At 44.4% G+C, this 21,470-nt stretch overlaps 1 protein-coding gene across 1 annotated transcript; it reads left to right on the top strand.

The window, feature by feature from the left end:
• The first annotated feature begins 6,337 nt into the window (after positions 1 to 6,337).
• LOC120688114 (tobamovirus multiplication protein 2A-like) lies at positions 6,338 to 9,305 on the top strand. The gene is made up of 7 exons (XM_039970284.1): positions 6,338 to 6,468; positions 6,599 to 6,891; positions 7,356 to 7,455; positions 7,789 to 7,869; positions 7,955 to 8,059; positions 8,508 to 8,720; positions 8,814 to 9,305. Exons 2-7 carry the CDS (start codon positions 6,668 to 6,670, stop codon positions 8,919 to 8,921), a joined length of 831 nt encoding a protein of 276 aa, XP_039826218.1. The 5' UTR covers positions 6,338 to 6,468; positions 6,599 to 6,667; the 3' UTR covers positions 8,922 to 9,305.
• Positions 9,306 to 21,470: the final 12,165 nt, after the last annotated feature.

Below are 21,470 nucleotides of genomic sequence, written 5' to 3'. Positions count from 1 at the left end.
AGAGCGATTGTTTTGCTTGTGGTTGGCTCTTCGGACATACCAAGGATACCCATTTCAAGAGCGCGAATTTCGCCCACAAGCTCTCCCACTTCCATCGTATCAAGATTCTCTTTTTGAAGCATAGCATTGATGATGTTGTATTTGGGCTTCGGAAGGAGCATAAGAATCTTGCGGTTGATGGAGCCACTGTCAATTTTGGATACTTCAAGAGCATTAATATCCTTGACAATGACATTCAAGCGAGAATACATATCATTGCAATTTTCATGAGCTAGCATTTTAAAAGAATCATACTTAGCTCTAAACAAGTGATATTTTTGTTCACGAACTTTTGTGGAGCCTTCATGAATTTCAATTAGCTCTTTCCAAATATCACTTGCTAAGTCCATGCCATTTACTTTAGCAAAGACTTCCTCACTAATGGCTTCGAAAATTGCATTTCTAGCCTTTGCATTCCACTTTAATTGTTCGGGAGTGGGATTTCCGGTGAACCCGGTCTTAGTTGCTAACCACACTTCGGGGGCAATCGCATCAAGATATGCGGCCATGCGAACATTCCAATAAGCAAAGTTCTTGCCCTCGAAGTGAGGCGGCGAACCACCCATCTTGGCCATAGCTCTAGGTGGTGAAGCCTAATGATCCAAATGAGCAACGAGGCTCTGATACAAATTATAAGGATCGATGGACCAAGAGGGGGGGGGGGGTGAATTGGGCCTTTTTCAAATTTCTAAAATAAGTTAAAGCAACTTTAATCTATGCAATGCTAGTAAGGCTCAATTCACCAACCGGCTAACTAAACAAACTACACAAGCTATAAAAGATACAACAAGAAAAGAAACTAAGCAAGGTAGAGCTAAGTTATGATCTTTAAGGTCAAGCACATGAATAATTGCATGAAAGTAAGTGCTTGAAAGTAAAGAGTGGGCAAGAGACAACCGGATTTTTTTCCGTGGTGTCGATGTGTTGGCACACACCCCTAATCCACGTTGTGACACTCACTAAGAGTCTTGTCACCTCCCATGTCACCGAGACGAGGGCGCTCACTAAGAGTCTTCGTTCACCATCCCGGCGTGGTGGAGTTCAAGCCACGTACAAACTTCTTCGGGCTCCCACAATCCTTGGCAAGCTCCGGAAGAAACACCTTCAATCACCAAGATCGCCTAGGTGCTGCCAATCACCAAGAGTAACAAGCTAGGGCCTTCACTTGAGCAAGAACTGATCACCAAGAACGGATGCTCACAAGCTTCTCTCTACTCAAGTCCTTAGTCTTGCTTCTTGAATGATTGAATGAACAAGTGTGTGAAAGATGAAGCTCAAGGTGGCTCTCAACAATAGTATGAGTGTATGAATGTTGCCTGGTGTCAAGAAGAAGCAAAATGACCCATTGGAGGGGTATATATAGGCAGCTCACACGAATAGAGCCGTTGGAGAAAAGCTGCCAGAAAAGTACGCAACGCCGGTTAATCCGACGGCCCTCCAATTGTCATCGTCGGTTTAACCGATGAATGCAAATTGCCCATTTGGAAAACTAGCCGTTACAACTCGGGCAGATTAACCGACGTATCATCGGTTTAACCGGTGAGTGTAGTTGTCCCCTGATCAACTGAAAAACCAACTCTCTGGACAACTGCACCGATGTTAACTCAAATCCATCGTCGGTTTAACCGGTGAGTATAACTTCTGAAATCCCTGGGAAAACCAACTCTCTGGACTAATGCACCGATGTTAATTTCACACATTGTCGGTTTAACCGGTGTATGTACTTGTCCAGACTCTGCTAACTGCGTTTAACCGACGTATAGAAAATTGGAGTCGTCGGTTAAACCGGTGTATAGACTTTTTCTGATTTTTGCCTTTTCTGATTTGAGTCTTGAATGAAATCCAAATAATCTTGAGATATAAGTTGAAAACCACTTATTTGAACTTCTTTAGAACCTGAGTGACCATAGTGTGCATCCATTTTTGATTGACCATGTCCATGCTCAAGTTACTTAGCCTTAACCCCTCTTAATAGTGCGACCTCTACAAAACTATAAAACCTATACTAACCTAAGTGTCCTTCTCAACCTTACGACACTTAGGACTAGAAAGATTCTTAGTCTTGATATATATTTGAGTTGAATACCGAGATCGCCTTTTTGAATAATGGAATTTAGGGGCCTCTTTAACATATGACCAAATGAGCAATAATGTTTCATTAAGCTGCACAAACTCATTAGTCACAATAATGGTTGTCATTAATCACCGAAACATACCTAGAGGGCCTAGATGCTTACACATGATTGATGAGACTGCTCTCAAGGAATTACATAGGGGGGGTAGCAGATATACTTGGTCTAACAAACAAGTAGATCCTGTCCAAAGTGTGCTGGATAGAGTGTTTGTTACTGCCCCCTGGGAGGACCACTATAACCTGGTGACTGTGTATTCTGCTACAAGAGTGGGCTCTAACCATACCCCTTTGGTGGTTAACATGACAGAGGAAACTCCTAAACCTAATAAATACTTCAAATTTGACCCAGTCTGGCTCACACATGAGAATTTCAAACAGTGGGTTGTCAGTAAATGGCCTCTGAGATTTAAAAACAATTGCTTGGACCACTGGCATATAGTGTCTGGCAAACTGAGGAAAGCTATGAAAGGGTGGAGTGCTAACTTTGAGAGGGATTTGAGGAAACACAAACATCAGCTCTTGTTGAGACTGGAAAGACTGGACTTTGAGGCTGACAATAGTGGCCTCTCTACCCAGCAATGGAGAGATAGATATTCTGTGGAAAGAGAGCTACAATACATCTTTACAACAGAAGAGATATACTGGCAAAAAGAGGGGGGGGGGGTAAAATGGCTTGTAGAAGGGGATTCAAACACATCCTTTTTTCATAAATGCGCCAATGGGAGGAAAAGAAAATCAATCATTCATGTCCTGGAAGAGGGTGACACTACACTAACCGAGAAGGATGATCTTGAAAGACATATAACAGATTACTACAAGAAATTTTTTGGCCCAGAAAAAACTGCCAATATTCACTTGCATAGTGGATCCTGGTCTGAATCTCAGAAGATAACTGATGAAGAAAATGAGGAGCTGACTAGACCTTTTACCATGGATGAACTGGAGGCTGCGGTGAAGGACATGAATAATGGCACCGCCCCTGGCCTAGATGGCTTGTCTGTAGAGTTCTTTAAGGAGTTTTGGCCGCAATTAAGAGAGGTTGTGAAGGAGATGCTAGACGATTTGCATGAAGGACATCTAGATCTGTGGAGACTGAACTATGGTGTGATTATTCTAATCCTGAAACTTAAATTACCCAATAACATCAAACAATTCAGGCCAATCTGTCTGCTTAATTTTATTTACAAGATCATTACCAAAGTTCTGACCATGAGATTGACCAAGGTCGCTAGCAGAGTGATCAGCAAAATCCAAACTGCTTTTATCCCTAACAGAAATATCCTAGATGGAGTGGTGATCCTGCATGAGACTTTGCATTCCCTGAAAGCTCAGAAGGAGGAAGGGATTATCTTGAAACTTGATTTTGAAAAAGCTTATGATAGAGTTAGTTGGGGCTTCTTAGAAGAGGTATTGCTAACCAAAAATTTCTCACCAACCTGGATTGGGTGGGTTATGAAAGCAGTTCAAGGGGGTAGAGTGGCAATTGATATCAATGGCGAAAGAGGGGATTTCTTTAGAAGTTACAAGGGCCTGAGACAAGGGGACCCACTCTCCCCTTTGTTCTTTAATTTTGTGGGAGATGCTCTGTCAGCTATGCTCTCCTCGGCTGCTAGATCCGGAGACCTGGAAGGGGTGATCCAGCAGCTAGTAGAGGGGGGACTGACCCACCTTCAGTATGCAGATGACACGATAATCTTTCTGAAGAAATCTGACACAAACATAAGAAACCTAAAGTTTATTCTCTTCTGCTTTGAGGTTATGTCTAGAATGAAAATCAACTTTGACAAGAGTGAGGTTTTTGCAGTGGGGATAGAGCCCAACGAGAAACAACAGATTGCAGAGATCTTTGGCTGCAAAGTGGGATCTTTCCCCATCACCTATTTAGGCTTGCCTGTCAGTGATTGCAAACTCTCCAAGGAACAATTGAGTTTTGTAGGTGACAAAATTAAGAGGAGACTAGAGCTATGGAAAGGAGACACCTTATCATCAGGAGGCAAAGCAGTGTTGATTGAGTCATGTCTGTCGAGCATTCCGATGTACACAATGGGGGTGTATATCCTATATGAAGGTAACTATCAAGTGATTGACGCTATCAGATCCAAGTTCTTTTTGGCAGGGGACAAATAAAAAGAGAAAGTATCACATGGTCAAATAGGATGCTCTGGCTGGACCTAAAGATTTTGGTGGCCTGGGGTTCACGGATGTTAGAGCTATGAACACTTGCTTAGTTGGGAAATGGATAGATAAACTTTGAGAAGGGAACAAGTAATGTGTGCTGCGATCTGCTGAGGAAGAAGTACCTGGGAGACAAAAGCATCTTCCAAATAAAAAGGAAATCTGGTTCCCAATTTTGGAGAGGCCTTTTGGAAACTAGAGATTGGTTCCAATGGGGGAGAGCTATGAAGGTGAGAAGTGGTGCACAAACCAGGTTCTGGCATAATATTTGGGTAGGAAATTGTGCTTTGAAGCTTCAATTCCCGAAACTCTTTAGCTACTCCTCAAACAAAGATGTGAGTGTGCAAGAGACTCATGCTGATGGCGTATGGTCCCTCCCATTTAGAAGATCCTTGTCTGATGAGGAAATAGGAGATTGGAGTAGTCTCTTAGACTTACTCTCAACTGTTCAACTAGTAGAGGGGGCAGATGTGATGAGATGGGAATTTGAGAGTAAAAAACAATATACCACGCAATCCTTGTACAGATTTCTGACCTTCCGGGGGGTCAAAGTACCTACCCTGATTGACATTTGGAACTGTCGCGTCCCGCTGAAGATACAGATCTTCCTTTGGATGGTCTTTCATGATAGAATTCAATCTGCGGTGCAACTGAAACAGAGGAGTTGGGCGGGCGAGGTGAACTGCAAAATGTGTGGAGAGAGAGAAACTACAGATCATATCTTGTTTGGTTGCCCGACGGCGATGTTCTTATGGATCTTCCTGAAAGACTCGCTCAAGTTGAGCTGTGTACCCACATCTAGAGACGAGTTATTTTTTAACCTTTTAACTAACAACAGTAGGTGGGGGAAATCCAATATGTTCTTCTTGTGTGCAGGTGCGCTATGGACGCTGTGGAAAACAAGAAACGAGTTGGTCTTTGATGACAAGGTGATTCCAGCTCCCGTGATCCTGATACACAAACTGGTGGCGTGTTTGTCAAACTGGAAGAGACTGCTGTCGGAGGGGGGCTTGCTAAAGGTGGAAGGAATGACGAGGGAGATTCAGCAATCATGTGCCCTGGACGCATGATCCTGCTCCGCGATCGGCCGACTCGCGGTTCTGCTCTGCCTTTTGTAACCAAACAGCGGGTAGTTGCTAAGTGATGTAGCCCTTTAGCAGGGGAGGGTGCCCTGAAAAACTGTAATTCTGTTGCGGTCGAGAGTTGTCTTCGGTTAACGACTCTGTGCTGGGTCTTATGAGGCCCCCTGAAACGCTGCTGATATAGATGATCAGCCTCCGGCCAGATGTAATATGCTCATTACGCTTTCTAATAAAGTGGGGCATAATGCCTTTGGTCGAAAAAAAAGAGAGTTCATGCTTCATCACGTACGTGCGCGGCATGGCTGCTTTCTTTCTTTCTTCCCACAAACAAAGCTTATCCTGAAATGTTTCGCCCCGAGTTCGCGTGAAGCTGTGCGTTTCTGTAATCCTATCCATATATGAATATAAAAAAATTGCAGAGAAGCAGAACAGGACTCGAAATTAAACTGTACTGCGGAAGCCAGATTCCTTCCAGCGTCTTCAATCTATCCGATCGAGCTCCAGGCAGAGCCAAACAAAGCTGCACCAGGCCAAACCAAGCCGTCGCCGTGCCCGCGTCAAACCAAGACCTTCCTAATCAAACACTAATCAGCCCCTCCAAACATGCCATTCCTTCCCCAATTTGTTTAGCCATATCCCGACCCTGCCCACGCATACAGGCTGACCGACTGGCTCAACGGAACAAACCCTGTGGGGGCAGTTCCGACCTTTCTCGTCGCCCCCGACCGCCAGCGCATATCCTCTGAGCACGGGGATAATGGCGGGTAGGACCCGTCCCCGCGTACAGCGTCAGCACGGCCGCCGATGGGATAAAAAAATAAACTAAAATCCGCGCCGGAACTCCAAGTTCAGCAGGCCCGATCGATCCGGGCCGTCGATCGCAGCCGCTGACGGTCCCCCTCGCGCCACTTGGTGGGTCCCATGGCCACTCCGCTCCGTCGCCTGCTTTTCCCGAAATAATTTTATTCACGCGCAAAAAACGAAAAGGAATTAGAAACGGGAGAAGAAGGAGAAGAACTGCACCCGAAGCATCGCCAGGTAGTCACCACCCTCCTCTTGTCCGCTTCTTTCCTTCCTCCCTCCCTCCTCACCCGCCGCGCGAGAATTCGGCTGGACTCGTTGGCGCTCCCCTGAGAATCGGAGCTTTTTTTTTTTGACTGGTGGATAGATTGGTATTGGGCGATCGATTGGTCGATCGGGGGCGGAGGAAGGGGGAGGCCCGGGAGGAGGCGGGGAGATGGCGGCGTGCCGGGGATTCTTCGAGTGCCTGCTCAGGCTGCTCAACTTCTTCCTCACCGTCGCCGGCCTCGCCATGGTCGGGTACGGGATCTACCTTCTCGTCGAGTGGATGAAGATATCCGGCGGCGGGGGCTCGCCGGCGCACGTGCTCGTCCTCGGCCGGCCGTTGCTCGGGGCCGTCGCGCTAGGTGACAGCTTCCTCGACCATCTACCAAAAGCATGGTAAGATGGTTGCACGCGCGTGAACCAATTTTCTTTTTCTGTCTTTGATGTGTCTGATAAATCGATGTTACTGTTCCTTTCCTTTCGTCCCTGTGACTACCCTAGCGATCATGATTTAGGAATTACAATCGAAAAGAATTTTAAGGTTTGTTGAGTAGGGGCGGCAAATGAGACAAGGGTTACTCTGATTTTCTGTTTCATGGATGGCCTGAGACCCGAATGTGAAAAGCTGCAAGCCATGATGGCCAGAATTCGCAGTTATAAACTGCAGTTTCATGAAGTATTTATCGCATGCCTTTAGATTGACGAACCCGAGAGGCAGGGGGGTAATTCTGTCTGGATTAGAGTCCTTCCCACCGTTCCGTTGACTCTTTAGCTAGCCTGGCAGTCATGGGTTTGTTCTTTGTTTATTTTTACTGCCAGGACGAGCGTGTTTGACATGGAATCGTCTCTGTTCCCTGCAGGTTTATTTATTTGTTCATCGGTGTTGGTGCTATCGTCTTCCTCGTGTCTCTGTTTGGCTGCATCGGTGCAGGGACAAGAAACACCTGCTGCTTGTGTTTCGTATCCTCTTTAGTGTGCCTCTTAGGCATAACTCTTTTCTCCTTTTAAAGAAGATGCCATTTGCTATGCACAGGATACTAAAAAGCACTTGAAATTATGTTCAGTGTCAAATTCCACGAGCTATTAGTCACTGAACTTGCTAAACCGACAGAATTTATTTCTGTACTACTCTGAACACCAATCTTATTAAACTGCAGCAGCAGTAGGTATTAAGTTTTTAATTAGTTCTGCAGCCCATGATGTTTCATCCAAAACAGTAACCTGCCCATTTATACTGATAGGGTCATAGGAATCAATACTTCAATATGCTTGCTTCCTTTGACTTCTAAAAAGTATGCTTTCTTGGTCTTATTGTTGATCCTTGCTGAGGCTGGAGCTGCCGCGTTCATCTTCTTTGACCATAGCTGGATAGATGTGAGTATTTTGATTGGGTGTTAGTTTGGGAACTATACTAATACAACGTAACTATTTGATCATTATCTATAAACTTCTTTTACAGGTAATACCAAAGGACAAGACACGTAACTTCGATGTTATGTATGACTTTCTGAAGGATAACTGGGAGATTGCAAGATGGGTTGCTCTCGGCGTTGTTGTTTTTGAGGTGGGTGATGAGAGTTATCTGCAGCTTTTGATCTTAAGTAAATTGAAAGATGCTTGTGTTACCTTTATTTTCCCCCCCTGCTACTAGGTATTTTTTCTTGAACTTTGAATCCATAGGTTATCGTCCTAATATTCATGTAAATGCTTTCCACCTCTGAACCCCCCTTTCCAATTTCTAATCATCCCAATCTATATGTTTTGCTCAATCTTGTAATAAAGTAGGATTCTTTCTGTGTTAAGAATTTAAGATGCTTAGATGTTTGTCCAATGCTGATCTGTTCTGCCATTGTGTTTGTTGTAACCAGCTGATTATTTACAAACTGCAGCCAATTTTAAAATCTGACGTTTTGTTTGCCTTATCTTTTCTTTGTTTTTTATATAAGTTTTTCAAGTACGGGTTGTATATGTAGCCACAGTAACTAAAACTGATGCTGACTGATATGCAACAGGCCGTGCTTTTCCTGTTAGCTCTGACTGTCAGGGCTATGAACAAACCTGCTGAGTATGACAGTGATGATGAAATCATTGCAATTGGCCGAAGCCCAACCATGCGGCAGCCATTGATTCATGCACAAAATGTTCCTGCCACTGGTGTTCCTGTCCCAACACTTGATCAACGCGCAAGCAGAAACGATGCATGGAGCCAAAGGATGCGAGAGAAGGTACATTGCTTGTTGGATCGTTTTCAGTATCATTGGTCAATATGTGCCATTCTTAGTCAATTCTCACGATCATTGTATTTGTTCCTAATGCAGTACGGTCTTGACACGAGCCAATTCACCTACAACCCTTCAGACCCAAGCAGGTATCAGCAGAATGGTGCACCTCAGGCTGAAGAGAGAAGTCGTTGCACCATAATGTGAAGAATCATTCATGAGGTCCTGAGATAATGAATTTTCTTGAACGGGCTATCTCAGCTTGTGTAGTTTGGTGTTACCGTGTTGTTCAGAGTGGTGTATGAGATAGAGAGTCGCTACCAGAACATTTACCCTTCATGATACGTCTTCTCTCCGCAAATGCTCTATGCACCTGTAACATTCTTGTGAGGAACTGTTAGCCATTGAAATCTCCTCTGCATTTCCCTCCATTTCACACTTCCAAGTCCGTTTCCAGATTCGAGCAGCTCTGTTTAATTTAGATGTTGTACTCAAGTTTGTAAGGTTTGGTTGTGCAGTGTAGTAAGATGGGGTAGAAGAAATCTTTGAGTATTTTGGAAATGAGTTCAATTCAGTTGTCATTGTCATTCAGAAGCGATTGATTGTGGTTGTTTAGATCTTCAAAAATAGATTGTTTTTAGTTACACAAGTTTTCAGAGGATTTGTAGAAAAATCTGTTTTACTTTGTTGCTTTGCTAACTCCAGCTTTGAGAAAACTTCGTTGTGTTTGGGACACAGATGGTAAAAGGTAGAGTTTTATCTTCCCCGCCATCTCAAGCTCATCGCCAATGAAGCAGAAGGATCGAGCCATCGAGGTACAAGCGAAGCGTTGTTGCATTCTTTTTTTTGAAAAAAAACGCGTTGTTGCATTCTCAAAGCTGTATGTGGTCGCTGCATTCCACAACGTAACCGGGAATACATATAAACACTTCTTTTTTTTGAAGGAAACGTATAAACATTTGGGATGTATACTTTGTCTAGTTTAGCGTGATGCTGATGTATTCCTGGGAACGCCCAATATTTTTTTAAAAAAAATCAAATATACTTCAAATCTATACACATATAACGTTGGGCTTAAATCCTCCTACCAAGCCAGCCAAAAAACCCATCAGTCCACAAATCGATCCCCCCGGCCAGCCGGCCTCAACTCTCGGGAAGGAGCGGTAGCTCGGTTGGTGGAGCGGCTGGCTGCAGCGCCCACCGCCCCGCGTTCGACCGTCGGCTCGGGCGGAGTTTTCCCACCGAGAAAAGAAGTTCTCTAAATAATTTCAGGTATTTGCCTCTCGCGCTTGGAGCCACAAAGAGAAGCGACACGCCCGTCGCCTACGGAGTCGGAGGATTATGGTGATCTCAAGAAGGACGCGATGTTAGATCTGTGTGTAGTTGTAGGGCTGTTTGTACACGAGTGGGCATGTATGGAGTGGGCGTGTGTGTATGAACAGATAATACAGCTGTACCCAGACGAGAGGCACTCAAAAAAAACTCTCAAACTCTCATCCCTTTGTTCCGTGGGAAAACCAAGGCCTCATCCACGGAGCACCTTCCCCAACTCGCGAAATTGAATCCCCAGCCCCCAAATCAGCAAACCCCAAAGGCATCGAGCGACAGGAGGATTGACATGGACAAGAGGATTAACCAAATTGGCTCGAAATCTCTTTTCGGCGTCGCCCATTAGCATCATTTCGGGCGTCCGCCATTAGCATCCTATCCGCTTTGGCACGAGGTGGTCAGAGAAGAAGTGCGTTCAGCTCTATGACCTTCCTAGAGCCTCCCATTCCCAACATTAGCCTTTTGCCATTGTTATCATGAGTATCTTAGTATTGACCTGAACTGCCGAACGTGGAGAAGCACATGATGGATGTGTTGTTAAGTACCAATGAATAAATAGGGAGAAATATGTAGAGGTTAGTTGTGAAATTTATGTTCCGAGATGTTTGGTTGGTGCTGTTATGGAAGAGAATGACTTTTTGGCGTGCATGGTTTAATTTTTTGAAACTTTGTCAACCCATATCTGTCTAAATGCTTTCTTCAACGCGCATAAAGTTTCTAGGATAAATTTGATACTTGCAGCATTTTTGTCTGATGCTATATTTTTATTATATTTGAAGTTTGTAAAAAAAATAACAACATGCGCATGAATGTTAATTATTCCTACATGATTATAGCTAAACGAATATGGCACGGAAATCAACAGTGTTGTTTTTGTCATGAGAATGAAACGATACAACATCTATTTTTCGACCGTCGGTTTACAAGGCTGGTATGGGCTACTATTTATGCGGTATGGGGTCTCCCACAACCTCGCGATGTATCAAGTATGTTTGGAAATTGGACGATTGGTGTACCTAAAAAGTATAAACAATTAGTCCGTGTGGGCGCGGCAGCCTTGTGTTGGTCTTTTTGGCACTGCAGAAACTCTGTGATTTTTTATAACAAACAACTATCCTTTTTGCATGTGATCTACTCTACAACACACTGGCTACGCACGTGGGCTATCCTTCAGCCATCTACCTCGCAAGACGTCCTTGTAGCGGCGTCTCATTTTTTGGAGCAGGTGGCCAATGATTTTTTTGCCCGGGCACATGGGTGGCGGTCTAGTCTTAGGATTGACAGTCATTAGTTTGTCCGGTTTTGTAAGACTTTTGTAGGCTGTGTGCTTTTTTGGCAGAGGTCAGAAAAATTTCAAAACGATGTATCACCTTGATGTATCACTTTGAAATTAATAAGTTCCCTTTTCGAAAAAAAGGATTACAACTATTACTTTGCTATCGAGGTAGTAGCAAGACATAACATATAACTTCAAGATTCAGAGCTGCAAGAGCAGAGCTCGTTCCAGCGTTTTGAGAAAGAAAGAAAAAGACAGGAGATATCTAAAACATGTGAACATACACAAGATGACAAGAACCTCGTTGATACTGTAAGAACGAATGATGTACATGTGCAGCGGTTGGTTGCAGATTTGCAGTCTGTTGGCTCTGCTGGACTTCATCCACCAGTCGCTATTCTTGTTCAAGGGCGTGGGAGCAAATTTTGATCATCTCATACGCTGGTAACCACACCAGCGGGTGAACTGTTCAATTTATGTTTATTGTTTGTAATCAAAGATCTTCCTTTACTAAAGCTCCCAAGAGAAACTTCAGCTCCAATTTGGATCTACAATTCAAAATATTGGACCTCAGCTCTTATAGCTCTAATGATCTTCCCTAGCTGATAAGAAAACATTTTAGGATAAATCTGATACTTGCAGCATTTTTGTCTGATGTTATATTTTTTATTGTATTTGAAGTTTGTAAAAAAAAAACATGCGCATGGAAGGTAATTATTGCTGCATGATTATATGTTTTCAACTATTACTTCGCTATCGAGGTGGTAGCAAGACATAAAACATAGCTTCAAGATTAATTGGAGCTTCTCTGATTCTCTCTGAGTGGCAAGAGCAGAGCTCGTTGTTCCAGCGTTTTGAGAAAGGAAAAAAAAGTGAAAGGAGAAGTTTAGAACGTGCGAACATGCATACGCATGAACCTCGCTGATACTAAAAGGACGAATGATCTGCATGTGCACTACAATAATCACAAGCAGTCCGTGTTATTCTTGTTCAGGGGCGAGCGAGCAAATTTCACTACAAGAAACCATTTAATCTGTGATAAATTTTGACGAAATATTCGGGATGTTTCCAGATATCGTCACGGATCTGTAACTATGGATATAAGGCCCATAACAAAGTGACAGTTTATCAATTTTGTCATTAACCAGCCCAAAACCTGTGACGTTTTAGCAAATCTATCGCAATTAATAAATTTAGAATTATTGTCATAACACAAGGTGAGAAAACAAAAATATGATAGCACGTCAACTTCTAGAATTTTTGGACCAAATTTAGATATTTTTGTAATTATTATATGGTCATTTGGAGATAAAAGTTTTAATTTTCCATAACAAACATTTAGGACTTTTTATCCATTTTTAGTATATGAGATATAATGTAACCAAAGATATTAATATATATATTTTTAAAATTTTCTAAATACTATTTGAGATACATGAAGTTCAAATTGCAATTACTTTCAATAAAAATATAGAAAATTATTAAACTCTTATAAATGGTAAATGAGTTCTAAAATTATTGAAACTTTGAAAACACAACTTATGCGCAATATAAAATATATGAAAAATATATTTGTATATATTAACTATTACTTTTATATGTCATTAACAAAGCTAGCTTATTTAGTTGTAAATAAAAAACAAAAAATTAAATGGGCCAAAACATGGGCTGTTTTGTAGGCACGCACGCATCGCCCAAACGTTTTCGTCCATCTATCATGGATATGACGGTGTAGATCACTTTCACATTGCGTATATACTATTGTACCACCCGAAACCCTAGCGGCCCATCACTCTTCACTGTCCCCGCCCCCACCGCCCCCTCCTCAGATCCACGCCTCTCCCCCGGCCGCCCCCTCCTCAGGTCCACGCCATTCTCCCCACCGACCCCTCCTCCTCCTCCTCCTCCTCCTCCTCCTCCTCCTCCTCAGATCCCGCGCAGCAGGCGAGCTAGCGACTCGCGGCCACTCGGCGCACCGCGCCGCTCCGCCTCCACCACGCGCGGGCGGAAGTTCAGGCAGGCGGCCGCTCGACGCGGCGCGCGGCTCCGCCACGCGCGAGCGAAAGGGCAGGCAGGCAGCTGCTTGGCGCGGCGTAGGCAGGCGGATCTCGATGGAGGCATGCAGTGGGCACGCTCGGCGTTCTCCAGTTCTATAGGTGAGATCCAGGCTGCTGGGCCATTTTTAAGTCAACAGCTGCAGATCCACACTAAAGCTTGAGATTGACAACCTCAACAAGATCTTCACAAGCATTTCTGGCAGGCGGACATCTGGCTCGGGATGGTCCGCAACTTGCTGGAGTCTTCCACGGCAGGGTCTTTTCCGTGGTTGGTGGCTCAGGCGCCCTTCCTTCCTCGAACCTGGTTGTGAAATGGTCCATCCACAAGTTCTCGTGTCCTCCAGCGTGATGCAGCTGCTTTAAGAGGTAATCTTCTCTCTCCTCCCAGTTTCTGTAGGCTTGTTCTTGAGTGGTAAGGAATCGATTTGTTGCAGATCCAGAGCCGTTAGTTCGGGTACTCACTGAGCTAGGTGTTTGATGATGTTTTGGCCTCCATCTAACTGGCCTTGTGCATGCCTGACCTGCAGTTTGCTGCAATAGTAGACTGCAGTAGCGAGCAGTAGTAATATGCAGGTCAGCAGTTGTTACATGCAGCTATCTGAGACTGCAATCAAAAGGGGCTTAGAGGCTGAAGATATACTCATCCACGAACTCTAGAACAATAGAACTTTCGGTGGACGTAGGGTATTACGCTCCGGCGGCCCGAACCACTCTAAATCCTCGTGTGTTCTTGCTTCATGAGTAGATCTGAGGAATAGCTTGCACTTTCCCGAGTAACCACCCTCTGGGATTAGGCGGGTGCACTACGCCACCCGGCTGTGGCCCTCCTCTTAGAGCCACGACAAAGAGTTAAACAAAATTCAGGTACGTAGTAGGTTCCTTTTCCATGGTGCAACTGCATCAATGCACTACTGTTTGGTGTGAACTTGATATCTTGGCCTCATTTAGTTTTTGGACATCTTTGGTGAGTGCGGGAAAAATAATACCTGCTGCTATGTTGTTAGTTTATTATCCCATGTTCTCTGAATTGATTTTGGAAACTAATGCTTGACGGTCTGTTTATTATGATAAACATGAAAAAAACAATAACCTTGCCTTACATAAAAGCTTATAAATGGTACCATGTTATCTTGTATTTTTGTATGTATCTTCTGTGTCCTGATGTCATTGTTCATTTCGACAAGGATAAGAGCTTGACCATTTCAAAGCAAATAGTTGACTTAAAGATGCAGCCTCCTTTGATAGACTTAGCTAGTAAATACTGTACTTAAGCTAGTGTATTATTGTGCCAAGTAATTTGGAGATGCAACCAGCATTGTCCTTTTGCAAATAATCAAAACATGCTTTGTTTATTCCGTGGCTAATTTCACCATGTGCTATACCACGTGCAGGTATGCTGAAATAATCACCTATCCTTGCATACATTCATGATTAATGTCTTGTTAGTGTGATTTGGATATGAGGCTTGGTTTCTTTTAGATTTCAAAAAACAATCACCTATTTGCATATTCATGATTAATCTTTTGTTTAGTGTGATTTGGACTGAATTGTGTTATGTTTTTCCCTCAGGATGCAGATCGTGGCCAAGGCACCTTTGGTAATTGCGTCTACTGTGTAGGGTCAGATAACTTGTTCTAAGTCAGATATGAGCATGTTTAAGCTACAGGGTAAAATGGTATTTGAGATTGCATGTTGTTGCTGCTAGTTTATAGTAGTGGACTGGTTGAAAATTGCCATGGTGCAATTATTGTATGATCTTGTGCTAGATTAAAACTTAAGTTAGACTATTGTTTCACGCTGAATAAAAACCTGTTTTCTTGTGTGTGTATATGCTGAGATGGATCAAAGCTTATTTCATGTAATGAATGAAAATTTTAATTTGTTGTGTTTAATTATATGGGCTGTGTACATGAGTTATTTTATATGTAAGGGCTGAAATTTTGGGCCTGTGACCCACTTCTAAACTAGGCCAATTAATAAATGTGCCATGAATGAAAAGTCAAATGTGCCATGAATGAAAAGTCAATGTCCATGTCAGCAAACATGTCATCAGCCATGTCACCATCCATGTCGGCAATATTTGCCATGTCACCATCCATGTCAGCAATTACATCATCACCTGACAATTCAATCCATGACATAGTTTGTGACGTTTATTTTCGTCACAAACACTGGGCCTGGGCTGGGCTGCGTGGGCTCAAACCTAATCTATGACCGTTAAGAAATGTCATGGATTGCTTCAATCTGTGACGTTTTTAAAGAAAACGTCACCCGATTTAATATGTGACGCTCAATACATGACGCTACCTGAAAACGCCACGAACAAAATTTTATGACGAATTTTCAATGATCTATGACGAAATTATTCTGTCACAGAATAAATGGTTTCTTGTAGTGTTTTGATCCTCCTTTACTCAAGCTTCCAAGAGGAACTTCAGCTCCAATTTGGATCTACAAGTCAAAATATTGGACCTCAGCTCTTATAGCTATAGCTATAATGATCTTCCTTAGCTGATAAGAAAACATTTTAGTTTGCTTTAACATGATTTTATAAAAATGTTGTTTCTTTCTCAGTTGCTGCCGTGATATGCATAGTGCCGATGTGAACGTAGGGTGGAACATGTGTGGTGAAATGGTTTGGCTCCTCCAAAGTGCCTCTCGCTTCAACACGGTCCAACCACATGACAGCTGGAACTGACAGAGGGATGCATGCATGCAACACCGGTTTGATCAGAACGTGGTGTCTGCTGCTCCAGAGAAACGAGAAGAGAAATTGTTCATAAACATCTCACCGGCAGTTCATGAGATGAACAACACTGATCATCCAATGTGCCCAGCGTATGGTCTCTTTCTTACCATGTGATCTTCTCCTGTTGCCTCCCAAGCCTAAACCTATGTGTCACTATCAGAAAACGGCTCATTCATCCCTACATGTTAGTACCGGTCGCACTTTGGTCCGGTACTAACAGATCAATTTAGTACCGGGTGGAATGCACAGTGCCCTTGGGAGCCGGTTAGTACCGGCTGGAACCCCGAGCCGGCACTAAAAAGCGCCACTGACACGAGCACCGCAACTACTAGCAACCATTTAATACCGGGTTGTGGCTCCAGCCGGTACTAAATGACACCTAGAACATTTAGTACCGGGCAGAGTCTACATGCGATACAAAAAAATATTCTGTTAGTACCGGGTGGAGCCTCCACCCGGTACTAATGTCAGCACGCGAAAAATATCTACGGACGAGTGGCCTGCAGCAGCTCTTTATCTTCATCCTTTCCCTTCTCCCCTTTCCCTTATCTCCTCTCTCTTCACTTCTCCGATCCCTTCTCTCCTCCCTCAGCTCGAGCACCCAGGCCACAACGGCGGCGCCAGGCTGCGGCAGTGGGGACGCGCGCGGCGGCGGTGCGGCCAGGCTGCGGCGGCCGGGGACGCGCGCTGCGGCGGCGCCAGGTCAGGTCGCGGCGGCGGACACGTGCACGGCCGCGGCCAGGCGCCAGGCTACGGCGGCCGGGGACGCGCGCGGGCGCGGCTAGGCTGCGGCGGCCGAGATGCGCGTCGGCGTAGCCCGGCGGCGGAGGCAGATGTCTGCACGAGAATCTTTATTTTTTTTCCTTTTCAAATATGTAGTTGAATGTTGAATCTATCCTTGTTTTCAGATACGTAGTTGAATGTTGAACCTCTCCTGTTGTATATTTTTTTTGTAATTTTAGGTTTTTATAGTCTTGGCTTGAATGTTGTAATCTAAGTAAAGATTTTCTTGTTCCTCGTTTCTTTTCTGATCTCAGTTTTCTTCTCACAGTCGCTTGCTCTTCTTTTTTCTCTATTCCGGAAGAACAGCAAGAACAGAGCAGAAAGACGAAGCTGACAGTGGTAGAAAGAAAAACGAGAGGAGAAAAAAAGGGACGAGGAGCCAGAAAAGCAATCTGTTTTTTTAGCGAAAATATTTTTAGTACCGGTTGGTGTTTCTGACCGGTACTAAATGTGTGATTTAGTACGGGTCAGCCCGACCACCCGACCGGTACTAAATACAAGCGCATTTAGTACCGACCGGAAGGTACCGGGCGGGGAACCGGTATTAAGTGGGGGTTCCCGCCCGGTACTAATAGTTTGTTCTCTAATAGTGTGTTTCTCTGATACCATCATGCATTTATTTATTTTTTCCATTGCTATCTGTTTATTATCAATATGGACAACACACAACCTATGTATATATATAGCGATTTGGTGAGACGTGTATCTGTACCAAGAGGTTAGCAGTTTAGCGTTCATTGATGACCATTAGGTTCTGGATATAAAAAAAAAGTAAAAAAGAAAGGTCCCAGGTGGCCGCAATCTTCAGAACAAACGTCGCCGCCAACCGCGTGTTGACGCAGATCTCGTCGATACACGAAATCGTTAGCATGTACGGATCACGAAGGATTCTCACCAGCAATGCGAGCAAGGTCCGGTCAGACTGGTTAGATAGATTGGAATAGAGACGCCACGAAAATCTAGATTCATGAGCTCGGAGGACCCGTCGGAGCTAATAGAGCTAGGGTTGTCCTGAGATCGGCAGGCTACTCAGAATACCCTCGAACACCGTAGAGACGCAAGAACGAAGAACAGCAGATGAGGTGGCAAAAGTTAGGGTTGAGATAAAAAGTAAAGGATAATGTATTGATTCGATTGGGGAATACCCTCAATCGGTCGTGACCCTTATATAGAAAAAATCCTTTCTACACTCGCTTGTAGTTACTTCCACGTGTATACTCCCTCCATCCACTTTTGATAGCTATATTTCAAAACTTCAAATGTTCAAAAATGATAGCTATATTTGCTATTGGCATGAGTTGTGACAATAAATAGCACTAGAAACGAGGAGTTCCTAGTTAAAATATTGGAGGATCAACAAGAAGTCTATGTTGTATTTATGAGATTGATAAACACACTTGGTGCCCTTAGTCATTGTGCCATATAGAAATATTTCTATCATACTTGGAGAGAGTATCTCATGATAGGATAATGTATGATGTATGATGAGTTTTTTCTACACTCGAATGTAGCTACCCTCACCATCAATATACCATCATGCATATGTCCACATACTCATTTATCACTTTGAGTATGTTCATATACTAATTCTAAGATATTTCAAAGAGATATATACAAAAAATTTCAAAAGCATCCCTATTTTTTAATTATATTATGATAATACATTACTACTATATATTAAAAATAAGTATGTCCATATACTTCATGTATGGTCACATACCAAATGTATATATCATCATATATTGTCTAGTATGATCACGTACTTCACATATATACTCTTTGTTGGGTCAGATATGTCGTACATCATGAGATATACATGTGGGGAGGTCTGTACCCGATAGGAGTCGAAACCTATACATTACCCATGTCAAAATACAACTCGTACCTCGGATTGGGCAGTTTCGACTGGTCTGACCTTTCTCTCAACTGGTCTAACCGTCCCTGGACCGGTCTGACCGGTCAAACCGAGGTGCAGGTCTTCCTGAAGGCATAACTTTCTCATCGGAACTCCAAATTGGATGTTCTATATATGAACTTCGATCTTCTCGACAAGATATACGCAATGGTGTAGTCAAACTTGTGATTTGGCAATATCTTTCAGATGGGTCTGACCAGTTTTCATAACCGGTTTGCCCAGATTGTCCAACAAACCTGACTCGTACCAATTTTGGGTGTCAACACCGTGCTGCATCCATCCAATCAGACTGTTGACTTCCTACAGTAAATTACCATGTTTGAAACTTTTGATGGCTCACCAATGTTCAAAGATAGAGAATTACTATAGTCAAGTTTATCCTGGCCAATACCATGTTTGACACATCACCTCCGTTTATCTGTGTTTACTTCTATATATCAATGTTCGACAAGGTGCTGTTCCGCGGCCGCCTAGGCGCGCCTAGTCGCTGGGCGGAGGGGTTCCGCCTCGCCTAGGGGGTAGGCGGTACCCTATGCGGTGCGGACGTCGGGTGGTGCTAGGGAGGAGGGGAAATCAGGCGACAGAGGCGCAGGTGGAGGTGGAGCTGCAGAGGTCGGGCAGCGACGGAGTACCCAGCCCGAATCTGCTTCCGCCGCCCGCTGGGACCTCGATCTGCTCCTTCGTTGCCCGGATCTGCTTCCGCCGCCCGCCGGGACCTCGAGCTGCTCCATTGCCCGGCCGCGGCGAGCTCGGGCTCCTCCCTCCCCACGATAAGCCTGTGACCCTGCCTGCTTCCTCTGCTCTAGCCTCCTTCCTCCTCTGCTCTGGTTCTGCCTCCTCCCTCTCCTCCTTCCTCCTCTGCTCTAGTTCTGCCTCCTCCCTCTGCTCTGGTTTCGCCTCCTCCATCTGCTCTAGCCTCCTCCCTCGCCTGCTCTGGTTCTCAAGCTCGCCTAGGGAATGCCTAGAAAACGCCTGGGCGAGCCTAGGCACGCTTAGGTGCTAGGCGGAAGGTGACCGCCTAGATACTGCCTAGCGCCTAGCTGAACATTGCTATATATATATATATATATATATATATATATATATATATATATATATATATTTGTTGTACTGTACTCAAGTTTGTGAGAATTGGTTCTCCCGTGCATGAAGTAAAATTTGAGAAGGTTCTCCTGTTCTTGTCGTGATACAACGATTGAATAAATTCGTAATATTATGAGGACTTTTACGGTGCACAATACGACTACGTATATACTACCATCCGAGAGGGACTCGTATATAAATATCATATGGTTAAGATTTGTCTATACTACTGAAACAATGATCTGTAGTATGAGGTAGTATACCTTGGTAGTATGGGTGTATAAGGGTAATATTGGAAAAATAATTATTGATACTAATTCATTTATATTATGTTTTTTCTATTTCATTGTCTTTTGCATTCTCGTTCATTTCATCTCTTCCCGCTCCCTATCGGCGCCTAGGTTTCCAGAGCAGAGGATCGACACCGACCCGGCTAGGGTTTCCGTCGGTCCGCCGCCGACCGGCCTAGGGTTCCTGTCGGCTCGCCACCGCCCCTTCGGTCGTCATCATGGAGGCGACCCTGGGAGGAGGGCCAACGGGTCGCCCCCCAGGGCCATTGCTCGCCACCGAGAATGCTCGCCACCGACCCTTCGGTGCCCACCATGGAGGCGGCGAGGAGGGCGGCCAGCGGGTCGGTCCCAGGGCCGATGCACGCCGGGCCTGCGGTTCGCACTCCCACTCGGCAGGGGGTCACCACCAGGCAGGCGGCCTCGCCGTCGTCGGGGGCGAAGGGGAGGCGCCTCGCAGTGAGGGCTCCACCCGGCGGCCACCGGCGCTACTGCGGGCCGAGCGGCGGCGGATGGTAAGCGGCGGCGAACGGCAAGTACGCTGGTCGGCACTGCCGGATCCACTGAACTGCCCGGATTTCGCTTCTGCTTTCTATTAGCCAAAATTTGCTCTGTATTGGTAAGTTATTCACTCGTATTTCTAATATTTCTGCTTTGTATGCACACTGTGCACTGATTGCATGGTAATTAATCTGTTTCAGGCATGAGCCCTGTCCCCGCTACAGCACTTTGCTGCCTCCCTTCACATTTTTACAAATTGATACTTCAAGCTATAACGTGTGAAATGAAGGATGTCAGAGCTTGATTCCATATTCTTAGATAAACAGATTGAAGCTGCTGCCCTGCTCATCCAGTTAAGAGCAATTGCATCATTGCATCTGCACCTGTACAACCAGGCTATCCATCCAAATCAATGCAATTGAAACCTGCAAATCTACAAAATCTAGATAAAAGATTGTCCAAAGAACATCCATATTTTTAGTTTGCTCTGCTCTTGAAGAGTCCCCACATAAGTAGAGACTAAATGTGATACAAATATCAGTCCCAGGAGGCTGATAACACATTTATTCAACGGATGGTACAGTCAACAAATATCAGTCCCAGGAGGCTGATAACACATTTATTCAACGGATGGTACAGTCACCGTACAAACCTCCGAGGAGGCGGACACTCGATACAAACGATAATAAGTAATAAAACAGCTACGGTGATACAACAAAGAACGACCCAAACAGTCTCTAGCTCGGGCTTAGAGTGATGCGCTAGCAGAATCATCT

Source organism: Panicum virgatum, chromosome 9N (assembly GCF_016808335.1).
Source record: "Panicum virgatum strain AP13 chromosome 9N, P.virgatum_v5, whole genome shotgun sequence".
Classification (NCBI taxonomy): Eukaryota; Viridiplantae; Streptophyta; class Magnoliopsida; order Poales; family Poaceae; genus Panicum; species Panicum virgatum.
The sequence above is the reverse complement of the archived record's forward strand: the minus strand, read 5'-3'. Positions and strand labels throughout refer to the sequence as shown.